At 43.0% G+C, this 12,224-nt stretch overlaps 1 protein-coding gene across 1 annotated transcript; it reads right to left on the minus strand.

Annotated features, from left to right (window-relative positions):
• Positions 1-942: 942 nt before the first annotated feature.
• On the minus strand, positions 943-11,681 carry LOC121308944 (cyclic nucleotide-binding domain-containing protein 2-like). The gene is made up of 8 exons (XM_041241683.1): positions 11,524-11,681; positions 11,165-11,321; positions 10,464-10,615; positions 9,425-9,563; positions 7,557-7,676; positions 6,483-6,683; positions 1,479-1,708; positions 943-952 (listed from the first exon to the last, which is right to left on the minus strand). Exons 1-8 carry the CDS (start codon positions 11,664-11,666, stop codon positions 943-945), a joined length of 1,152 nt encoding a protein of 383 aa, XP_041097617.1. The 5' UTR covers positions 11,667-11,681.
• Positions 11,682-12,224: the final 543 nt, after the last annotated feature.

Here is a 12,224-nt window from a genome sequence, read left to right on the forward strand (position 1 = left end):
AATGGTAAACACTCCCTTTATTGTTATTTAATCATTTTAGAATCTCTTTCAGAGATGTTTACAGTCGCAGACAAAAGTATTTGGGCAGTTAAAGAATGAGAAAACCCAGAAAGAAAGTGAAATTGTTCTATTGAAAGATATAAATTAGAGATTCATCTTTATAATAAAACAACAAATTATTACATGACATGCATAAAATGAAAAATATCATGAACAAACTAATTTCATACTTTGACAAAAGTATTGGTTGTTAATGAATGACAATTATCATGATTGAAAACCAGCACCTGATGATAATTATAGAATAAATAAATACATAATCATCAGGTGCTGGAAAATAAACTGGACATTTGTGATTCAAAAAAGCAACAAAAATGGTTAAAATTAAAGAGCACAGCAACGATTTCATAATGGCAGTGATACAACTAAACGAAAAAGGAGAAACTACCAAAGACTCGGTTTACCGAAAAGCACTGTGGGCTATTATTGATAAATACAGGAGAATAGGAACTATTGCTACTAGCTCCAAGTGTAGAAGACCAAGAAAGATTTCTGCAAAATCTGGAAGAAGAATTACTACAAAAGATTTGGCACAAGAATTGAGAAAAGATGGTCAAAAAATTTCACGACTCAGCAATTCAATGATACTTTAACATGAATGTCCATGTGCAAAAACCAAGATGCAAACCTTTGTTAAAAACAATCACAAAATAAAGTGATTGGATTTTTCAATTGAATACTTGAAGCCTGATGATTTCTTCAACCAAATTTTATGGTTAGAGGAATCCATATTATAACTTTTTTCACCAAGTAACAATAATGTTTGGAGGAAGAGAGGAGAAGAATTTAAAGAACAGTTCATCAGTTCATGGTGGAGGTTGTATGATGGTATGGGTTTGTTTTTCTTCTCGAGGCACTGGTGACCTTTGTATTGTAGAAGGATCAATGAATGCTGCAAAATAGCAAGACACTTTGCACTCTCATTATTACCCAGTGCTAGAAGGCTTATTGGGCGGAAGTTTGTATTCCAGCAGGATAATGACCCTAAGCAAGGGTGCCCAAATGCTTTTGTCAAAGTATGAAATTTGTTTTTGCATGTTATTTTTCATTTTATGCATGTTGTGTAATAATTAGTTTTATTATAAAGCAGAATCTCAACTTTTAAGTTTATATTTTTCAATATAACTTTTTTTTTTTTTAACTGCCCAAATAATTTTGTCTGTGACTGTATGCCTTTTCAATAATTTTTTAAAGCTAGATACACTACATTCATTTTCTTTGGTCATCTATCATGTGGTAGTGCCCTACAATGGAGATTCCTGATTGGTGGATGGAAGTTGTGAGGTTTCAAATGTACTGTATTTTTTAAGAGTCATTTTAGCATAAAGATCAGTAACACTGGAATACACAGAGACTGATGAGCAGTCAGATGTGGAGAAACAAATAGGGGCAAACTATATTGTAGATACTGTGCGTACCTGGGATAGCTGTGGTTCCCTCTCTTCAGTTTCCCCAGTGTCTCGCGATCCACCATCTCACTGAACTTGTCCAGCTTGACGCGGATCACCTCGCACCCCTGGCTGACGAGGACCATGGCCCGGGGGTCTCTGCAGGAGGAAGGCTTGTCCCATACATTTTGTACCTGCTGCGGTGGAAGTCTGCCATGCTTTTCCAGACAGATTTCGATGTACTCAACATCTACTGCCCTCTGTAGACACATGTTAGTGAGAGTTGTGGTACGTGTGTGTGAGAAAGGGAGAGTGAGATACTAACCAAATACATTATTTGTGATCACAAACAAATGCCCAGAGAGGCCTGACTCTGTAACCATAGCGACAGCGGTCAGACTGAATATAAAATACATTTAATTTTCCATTGTACAAAATACAGATATGTTCTCTCAAGCCGGCACAAGAGAATAAGGTTTCATGATGAAAGAGGGTGAGCAAAAACTCCGATTTTTTATTGGGGGAAAGAAGAAAAAAGGTTGCAGAAATTTCTGTACAATATATTGCAGCCTACCACCTCATTTGAAGTGCAGAGTAAAGGCCTTTCAAAAACATTCTGTTTTATACCTTACAGGGACTTTTTATTGACTGTAATACATTTTAAAACCTTGCCATACCAAAAGATATTGGCTGATCATCTGAAACCCTCCGCTACAAAACTTGTAACTGGATGTTCCATCAAAATCTACTTCAGAATGGTTAAAGAAGAATAAAATCAAGGTTCTAGAATGGCCGAGTCAAAGTCGTGGTCTAAATCTGATTGATAATCTTTGGTATGAGTTGAAGAAGGCTGTGCACAAGAGAAATCCTCTGAATTTGAATGAACTGGAACAATTTTGTGTTGAAGAATGGTCAAAAATCACATAAAAGCTAATTGACAAATATCCTAATCATTTAAAAGAGGTTATTATTGCTAAAGGTGCCTCAACAGGCTATTAATTTCATTTTTCCTTGTTCAGGGTATGAATACTTTGAATTAGCATTTTTGGAGTTTTGCAAAAAAAAAAAAAAAAATTGCTGAAATAAATAATTATAGACATCTGTTTCTTGTACCGTTTTACAAATTTCCATTGGGGTATGTAAACTTTTGACTACAACTGTATACTGGCGGTCAAAACTATGGGGCCACCTGCACATCTTACTGAAATCCTAAAGAAAGGAAAACTATACATAAACCATTGGCTTATGCAAAAGTTTATTATCCATTTCAGAAGGAAATATAAAAGTGGATACGTTTTACTGGCATTTTCTTCCATGAAACTATTATCCCTTGTATCGAAGTATACATTCCCCTCTGTCAGAAGACTACAGTCAGCTTTGAGAACCAGAACTAATTGAGACAAGAGAACCATGTGAAAAATCGGTGTTCTTTTAATGATGATCGTGTATCCATATTTACCCTTCACAAGTAAGGGTATTCCGTGAGAGAAATTGCAAGTAAAGTTTCGTATGATGGAGTGCAGAGCACAATCAACAGATACAGAAAACATGGTAGCTATGCAAACAAAAGTGACAGTAAGAGGAAAGCAACTAAAAGAGAAGACAGACTGATTGGTCGAAAGACCAAGGCTAAATGTTTCCTAACCAGCACTCAACTTGCTGCCTCCCCAATCGCCTAACCTTAACTCCATTGAAATGTTTTGGGATGAGCTTGACAGGAGAGTGAAAACAAAGTGCAACCAGCAAAAATATGCTTTGTGTTAAAGAATGCTTACAGTATGAGCAGCTCTGATTGTTAACAGGGGATATATTTTGATGAGAAAAGTTTGCAGAAAATGTCAGCAAAACATATCCTCTGCTGCATTTTCTTTTGAGAAGGTTAATACATTTTCATATCAATAGTTTATGCTCATTTTTCCTTAGTTATATTTCAGTAAAATGTCCAGGTGTCCCCACAATATTGACGGTCAGTATATATACAGTGCCTTGCAAAAGTATTCACACCCCTGACCAATTCTCTCATATTACTGAATTACAAATGGTACATTGAAATTTCGTTCTGTTCAATATTTTATTTTAAAGCACTTAAACTCAAAATTAATTATTGTAAAGTGACATTGGTTTTATCTTATAAAAACCAATCTAATAAAAATAAAAAACTGAAATATCTTGCTTGGATAAATATTCAACCCCCACACATTAATGTTTGGTAGAGCCACCTTTCGCTGCAATAACAGCTTTAAGTCTTTTGGGGTAAGTATGTACCAGCTTTGCACACAGTGTAGGAGTGATTTTGGCCCATTCTTCTTGGCAGATTTGCTCCAGGTTGTTCAGGTTGGTTGGACGACGCTTGTGGACCGCAGTTTTCAAATAGTGCCACAGATTCTCAACGGGATTGAGATCAGGACTTTGACTGGGCCACTGTAGGACATTCACCTTTTTGTTCTTGAGCCACTCCAATGTTGCTTTGGCCTTGTGCTTGGGATCATTGTCCTGCTGAAAGGTGAATTTCCTCCCAAGCTTCAGTTTTTTAGCGGACTGAAGCAGATTCTCTTGCAGTATTTTCCTGTATTTTGCTCCATCCATTCTTCCTTCAATTGTAACAAGATGCCCAGTCCCTGCTGATGAGAAGCATCCCCACAGCTACCACCACCATACTTCACTGTAGGGATGGTGTGTCTTGAGGCATGGGCAGTGTTAGGTTTGTGCCACACATAGCGCTTTGAGTTTTGGCCAAAAAGCTCTATCTTGGTCTCATCTGACCACAAAACCTTTTCCCACATCACAGCTGGGTCACTCTCATGCTTTCTGACAAACTCCAGACGTGCTTTCAGATGGTACTTTTTGAGTAACGGCTTCTTTCTTGCCACCCTCCCATACAGGCCAGTGTTATGCAGAGCTCTTGATATGGTTGACTGGTGCACCATTACTACACTCCCAGCCACTGAACTCTGTAGCTCCTTCAAAGTGATTGTTGGCCTCTCTGTGGCATCTCTCACAAGTCGTCTTCTTGTTTGAGCGCTGAGTTTTGAGGGACGGCCTTTTCTTGGCAGTGCCTGGGTGGTATGATGCAGCTTCCACTTCCTGATTATTGATCCAACTGTGCTCAATGGGATACACTTATATTATTTTGTACCCTTTCCCTAATCTATGCATTTGTATTACTTTATCTCTAACTTCTGTAGAATGCTGGTCAGTCTTCATTTTCGTTCAGATTCACAGCCTTACCAATGATCCTTCAACAGTGGGGTTTTTATCCAGAAAATATGACAGCAACTTTAATGGTTCACAGGTGAAGGCCAATGGTAAGGTAATTGTGTCCTCGTTAGGGCAATTTCTTTCTTTGGTGCAAACTGGGAGCTTCCACAGCACAGGGGTTGAATACTTATGCAAGCAAGATATTTCAGTTTTTTATTTTTCTTAATAATATTTCCCAACATAAAACCAATGTCATCTTACAATAACTGATTCTGAATTTCAGTGTTTAAAAATAAAATATCAAACAGAACGAGGGAGTATGTGCTAAGAGAGTGGCAGCGAGTAGAGCAATCTTCTATAATCCATTTCATTACCAGCTTTTCAAACCAATGGCACTTTACGCGCCAGCCCTAGCTCATAGCTAGTGCAATAAATGGCACTTACAAGCGCCAAAGAAATCCTGTTGCAGTGTCTCCTTTCTTTTCACTGTGGCAGCCTGTGACGCCCGAGAGAGAGCCGCCACCTGAAGGAGATCTGCCACCGCCGCTAGCTCAGAGCCCGCACTCGCTCCTCGAGTGCCCGCAGCCACTGGCTGAGAGAGAGCAGCCGCCACCAGCTGAGAACCCGTAGTCGCTGACGGAGTGCCTGCAGTCGCTGGCCGAGAGAAAACCGCTGCCGCCTGAGAGAGAGCAGCAGCTGACCAGGAGTCCGCAGCCGCTGACCGGGAGCCTGCAGCCACTGACCATGAGCCCGCAGTCCCTGCCAGAGAGCTTGGTCCCACAACCGCCACCAGGGAGAGAGTCTACCACCCCGCACTACCAGAGTCCCCGAGAGAGAACGCTGAGTCACCAGCGTCCCTGAGAGAGAATGCTGCGTCACCAGAGCCTCCGGGAGAGAACGCTGCGTCACCAGAGTGCCGCATCGCCAGAGCCTCCGGGAGAGAATGCTGCATCATCAGAGCCTCTGAGAGAGAGAGAGCCGCATCGCCAGAGCCTCTGGGAGAGAACGCTGCGTCACCAGAGCCCCTGAGAGAGAGAGCGCCGCATCGCCAGAGCCTCCGGGAGAGAACGCTGCGTCACCAGGGCTCCTGAGAGAGAGAGCGCCACATCGCCAGAGCCTCCGGGAGAGAACGCTGCGTCACCAGGGCTCCTGAGAGAGAGAGCGCCACATCGCCAGAGCCTCTGGGAGAGAACGCTGCGTCACCAGAGCCCCTGAGAGAGAGAGCGCCGCATCGCCAGAGCCTCCGGGAGAGAACGCTGCATCACCAGGGCTCCTGAGAGAGAGGGCGCCGCATCGCCAGAGCCTCTGGGAGAGAACGCTGCGTCACCAGAGCCCCTGAGAGAGAGAGCGCCACATCGCCAGAGCCTCCGGGAGAGAACGCTGCGTCACCAGGGCCCCTGAGAGAGAGAGCGCCGCATCGCCAGAGCCTCCAGCAGAGAACGCTGCATCACCAGAGCCCCTGAGAGAGAGAGCGCCGCAATGCCAGAGCCCCTGAGAGAGAACGCTGCGTCACCAGGGCCCCTGAGAGTGCCGTGTCGCCAGAGCCCCTGAGAGAGAACTCCGCATCGCCAGAGCTTCTGAGAGAGAGAGCGGCACGTCGCCAGAGCCTCTGAGAGAGAGCGCCGCGTCGCCCCTGGGAGGGAGTCCAGCGCTTATATGTGTGTGTGTGTGTGTGTGTGTGTGTGTGTGTGTGTATATATATATATATATATATATATATATATATATATATATATATATATATATATATATATTAAATATGTCTGTACATTTGCTGCAACTTATATTACTAGTCATAATAATTAAGACCATTTGAATTTGAGAGAGGAGACTCACAAAGTGCTGTCTGGACCTAAGTGCATCGATTCGCAGGTAGACAGCCGCCACCATGTCACTGGGCAGCTCTCCCTCTGGGCAGCAGAGACTGTCTTTCCTCAGCCCCCTCCTCAGAGCCAGCTCCTCCAGCTGCGACATACCCCTGCACAGACATCGCACTTTACTGGGACTGACACACGCAACTGCGAAAGGCTGATGAGTCTGAACATGCCCCAATTGTATTAATTGTTATCCATAACTTCAAAATTTAGTAAAGGCACTTTATTTGTGATCATTATTTAATGTGCAAAAAGGAATAAGCTGTACTTCCATCAAACTGCAAGTGTTGTACACTTACAGAGCAGCTACTGTTTCTAAAACTATTTCAAAACAACTGTGTTAAAAAAATCAAGACTATTTTTTATCCTCCCACACTTAGATAAATTGGGACCACATCTAGCTCCCCTCACCTTACAGACCCAAGCCCTGGCCCTAGTGCAGCTGCTGGCTCCCTGTCACAGTCAGAGGAGCTGCAGATGAATCGAGGACTGCAGAGTCGTTCACCCAGGATCCTGCCTCCAGAGGCCTGGGACTCCAGTACGGAAGTCCCCTGACGAAGTAAAGGCTGGTGCTGGGGAGTAGAACCATGCTTGTTGGCAGCTAAGGCCTGAGGTCTAGAATTGACCCCCTTCCTCTCTGTAGCGACATCAAATATATTACATATATAATAAGTATATATATATATATATATATATATATATATATATATTATATAGATATATATATATATGAAACACATACATATATAGTAGCAGTCGGACATGTAAACTCGGTAATGTTTACTGAATAAAATGTTTAATGAAAACAAAAATGACACTATAAAAACTGTGATATTTTTGGATCTCCTGACAACCTGTAGTAGGACTGTTGGCATAACTGACTGCTCCCTAACCCCCCCCCCCCCCCCCCCCTCCCCCCTGTTGATGAGATTAGCTCGATAATCACCAATGGAGATGAGTGTGGATCTTTTGCGGGTTAGTGGGTAAGTTGTCAATTTATGCCTAGCCTGCATCCTGTTACACAAGCACAGTTTACATCCCTACCTGTCAGGCTGGAACGCAGTGATTTCCCCAGCAGCACCTCCTGCTGTCTGATCCACCTGTGATAGGATGGGCACTCACTGAGATCCACCAATCGCAGCACGTCACAGCGCCCCTGGGAGTGTGGTTACAGTAGAGACAGAGTGTTTGAGAGTTCAACAAGCTCAGTACGACTCTGCCCTGGTTTCAAATGATATGCACATCGTCTGTGCGTTTGAGAGGATCAGTAATTGGGCCCCATTGTAATTGTGCTCACACAGGTGCCTCTTTATCAATGTCCAAGATCTATGCTTAGCTTATTTAGCTGTACATCTGTCTTACCTACATGTACGATTTACTGTCAACGTGGTGTAACTGTAAGTAACATATTTACTGTAGCAACCATAGCAATGCCATCCTGATACAACATTAGATGAGTGCAGTAAAGAAGTGTCAACAATAAAAATAAATAAGAAATACTGATAACGAACAATAAAACAATCAGGCACATTGAAATCAAGAAAATAATTTGAACTATGTAGGACACATTTTAACTATGTAGGAATGTCATGGGGGCCTACAATATAAGGGTGTACTATCTTTCCAGTCGAACCTAATACATGTGCACCCTTCAGCTACAGTACAATGAATACACATTTGTGCATTTACAGACACAATTTGTTTAATCTCAAAGCTATCCCCTTTTCTAAACTAGAAAATAGAAAGGCAAGTAAACTCCTGTACACACACGCTCCCCCTTGTCTCCTCTCAGAGGAGAGGTTTGGGGCATGCAGTCTTGGCAGAACAAGTTGTGTCCATTCTCCCTTGCACTGTCAGTGTGTTCAGCTTTATCTCTGACCAGCATGTACAGACAGGCTCACAGACTAATAGTGAGAGCAGGCAACATGCACGGATACTCCACACAGCTCCCTTTTCAGATTCCACAGTCAAACACAGGCAGCGCTCAGCACCATTCAACTTCGGTCCTGAACACTGTGTGGCTGAATCTTGCTTGCAGCAGGGAGATGCAGCTTTCATATAAATAGACAATGTAGGGATCCCATTTGCACATTAATCAGTCATGTGAGGGGCACTAAAGGGACTTGTTACTCATGTATTTCATGTATTTTTAGTTTTCTGTCCAACAGAGCAGCATTACAAATGTACATTTATATATTAAAACTATAAAAAAAAAACTAAGTCTATTTAGTTTCTTATAGTTTTACCTTAAAATTAAGAACTTTCATAGTTATGGATGATGTGTACTTACTGTATATACTGTTGCATATACATTGGCCTCCAGTGTCAGAGGTAGTGTACACACTATAGTTCACATGCATACATTCTACTATTTATAGTCTGTTTAAACATGGTAAGTGTATTTATTTTAGGTTGAACCCAGAAAGACGTTGCTAACATAACAACTGCAGGCTTATATGTACAGTAAGTCACTCCAGCGATCCTGTGTGCTTATACTACAACCTGAAACAAAGGCATTACTGTGCTGGCTTGTGTTCAGTGTCACAAGACGCTGTGCTAGATACTGCTCTTGTAAATAGAAAATCTTGTTTATACATTTAGTAAATATTTGATATGGGAAACCCTAACAGGTACATCTGGTTAAACCATATTAAATGTGTAATATTACAAGACCCATCTACAGTGGGACGACACATTGGTAGAATGGTACCACAGTGGGCCTATTTCCATATTACAATTATGAACCAATACACAATTACAATCCAGTGCATTACGATGGTACCGTGTCAGGAACAGGCAGTATGCTACTGTAGCAGGAGTACCATGGTGGGTGCTGGTATGGTTCTGCTAGGCTTTCTTCAGTTAACACCCTGTGATTAAACTGGCCCTGCAGGAGAGTGTTACCTTGGTGATGAAGATGATGTTCTTGGTCTCACTGCTGTCTCTCAGGATCACCTGGCCATGGTTGAACTCCTCTGCTTTGCAGTGGTCTGCCAGAGTCACTAGGTCCTTGTCCGACCAGCTGCAGAACAGATCCAAGGACCTGGGGGCCGGCAAGCACAAACATACCGGTGAACTCCTCTAGAGCATCCAACTCACTGACACTGACCTGAATACATACACACACTGCTCTGAGGTCATCTAGGGAGTGGTTCTCAATTCTGGTCTTTGGGGACCCCTGTGTCTGCTGGTTTTCATTCCAACTCTCAATTACTTAACTAGACCCTTAATTGAACTGATAATTTGCTTAGACTTTTTTAATTGTTTTCCAATCTTAAACAGTTGCAAGTTTCTTCTTCTTTGCTGGTCTCAATCGCTTTGATTCGCAATTCGTAAACAGTGCTGACATAAACTGCAATGTTAGCCTTGTTAGTGACCAGTCATTTAAAAATACCAATAATGTATTTTTGTATTGTTGGCTTCTCCAGGTCAGCGGTAGTAATGCATGGATAGTGAACTTTGCCTTGTTTTCTGTATGTTAATGCAACACAACGCATGCCCTGTCGTGTGAGTGCACATGAGCACAATACACAAAAAAGAATCAGTTTTAGACAGTCCAAAACTATACACGATGGAGCGTTTAGATTCTCCATGTATGCATTTTCTTCCTGTTTCTGTAGATTCGTTTTTAAGGTTTCAAATGTTGCGTTTGCAATGGGCTCTATAAAATACGCTGTCTTTTCCTTTCTGTAATTATGTAACCTTTCCACGGACCACCTGAAGGGAGTTGGAAGAACACCAGTGAACCGCAGACCACAGATTGAAAATCACTGACCTAGAGTATCCAACCCTGCTCTGCACAGATCTGAATACACACACACTGCTGTGAGATCACCTAACAAACAGAACTATGCTTCATTCTGATCTGAGCACACACACATAGACAAATGTAGATATTCATAAAACTGTTTTTGACTGTTTTATTTTTGGTGTTCTGAAGCACCTGAAGAAGCAGTATCTCCTCTGAAACTCGCGGTGCAGCTCCTGGTCCAGCTGGTGGCTGAAGAAGTCCTCCCGGTCCACCACCAGCAGCTCCGTCTCCTCCATGCACACGATGGTGGCGTTCCTGCGCAGGCCCTTCAGCAGAGCCACTTCCTGAGTTTTAACAGGGCACAGAGCCTCTCAGGAGCCTTTCTTTTGATTAGCCTATGGAGGAGGCATACGGAAAACCTCCCTGCTTTGACTCACTGGTATTATTGGTCTTCACATGGCATCCTCCTTATACCACTACCACCTTTCCTTTCCCCCTAGCCTCTCACTGCTCCTACCAGCACCAGCAATGGTACAGCACTCCTGCTACACTAGTACACTGTGTTACTGATATGGTACCACGGTACTGTACTGGATTGCAATTGTGTATTGATTAATAACGTTGTGATTTGCAAATATGCCCACTGTCGTACCATTCTACCGATACTTCACCCCACTGTAGCTGGCCTTTTGCTACCATTACCCCTTATTACATCCGTTGCAGTGCCACTGTCTGGATTGCAGCTGGAGGGCATTTCACTTCACTGACATATTTATTGCAACTTTATAATGCTATAGAGTAGATGGTCCCCTCCCTCCTATTCCCTTCTCTAGTGGTTCTGTGGTTTGCTTTCTTGTTAGCCTAGCCTAGACTCTCTGGTTCACTAGACTCACCCCAAAGCTGGCCCCCTTCCTCATGAAAATGGGTTCAGGGTCAGTGAAAGCGCTGCTGCCATCTTGGTCCTGCGTGACAGCGATCTGTCCCGAGAACACGAAATAGAAGCTGCTCCCGCGGTGCCCCTTCCGCACCACCACCCTGCGCCGGCCAAACCTGGGAGCAAGCCAGACTGAGCATGGCAACAACATGGAAAGCATTGCAACAGCCCTGCACAGTGCACTGTGACATCAAACTGGAGCTGCAGTGTCTGAATTAAACTTTAACGAATTAACTGTAAAGTAAATGAAAAAGTAAATGAGACCAACTCAATCAAGTCGACACTGGGAAAGGCACTCCCCCTCCCCCTCCCCCTCACCTCTCGTAGCGCACCACTCTGGCCAACATTAGCTGCATGTGCTGGGAGTATCGGTGGAAGCTGGGGATCACCCTCAGAGTGCTGCGCAGGAACATAAGCTCAGCCTCTGAGCGGCACTGTGGGGGGCACAGAGCAACCGCCATTGCACGGGCAGGAAACCGGAACTGAACAGGGTGAGGAGAGAAGAGGTCAAACAGGGAGAGAGAGGAGCAGTCAAAAATACACACACACACACACTGGCACACACCGCCATCGCAGGGGCACACAAGCACAGGTACTGAGCTTACAGAGGAGATGAGCTGCTAGGGGCATGAACACACACATACAGTACACATGATCACTCTATTATGATGTCTAACTCCAACTAAAAAAAAAATCATACAATGTGCAAGTAGAGGAAAAATAAAACTGTTTAAAGGAAAATAAAACTTTAAGGAAAAAACTAAATCTAAGCGAGGACAGAGCAGATCACTTTTATCCTCACATTTCCTCAATGTCCTCACAGAATATGAAAAACTTCCCACTTCTATAGCAGGATGAGACACACACACACACACACACACACACACACACACTCATGTACAGAGACAATCATACAGTGTGTTCTACAAGTATGGTCGCAGACAAAAGTATTGGCACCCTACACTTAATATAAAATAATTCAAGAAAACATGCTTAATTCAAACATTTACAAACATTAA

The sequence above is a fragment of the Polyodon spathula genome, chromosome 3, assembly GCF_017654505.1.
Source record: "Polyodon spathula isolate WHYD16114869_AA chromosome 3, ASM1765450v1, whole genome shotgun sequence".
Taxonomy (NCBI): Eukaryota; Metazoa; Chordata; class Actinopteri; order Acipenseriformes; family Polyodontidae; genus Polyodon; species Polyodon spathula.

Coding starts and splice junctions, on each gene's coding strand:
- LOC121308944 (XM_041241683.1), bottom strand. CDS start 11,666: ATGGCGGTTGCTCTGTGCCCCCCACAGTGCCGCTCAGAGGCTGAGCTT. Junction 11,322..11,523: donor AGAGTGGTGCGCTACGAGAG/GTGAGGGGGAGG, acceptor GCTTGCTCCCAG/GTTTGGCCGGCGCAGGGTGG. Junction 9,564..10,463: donor AGGAGATACTGCTTCTTCAG/GTGCTTCAGAAC, acceptor GCCGGCCCCCAG/GTCCTTGGATCTGTTCTGCA.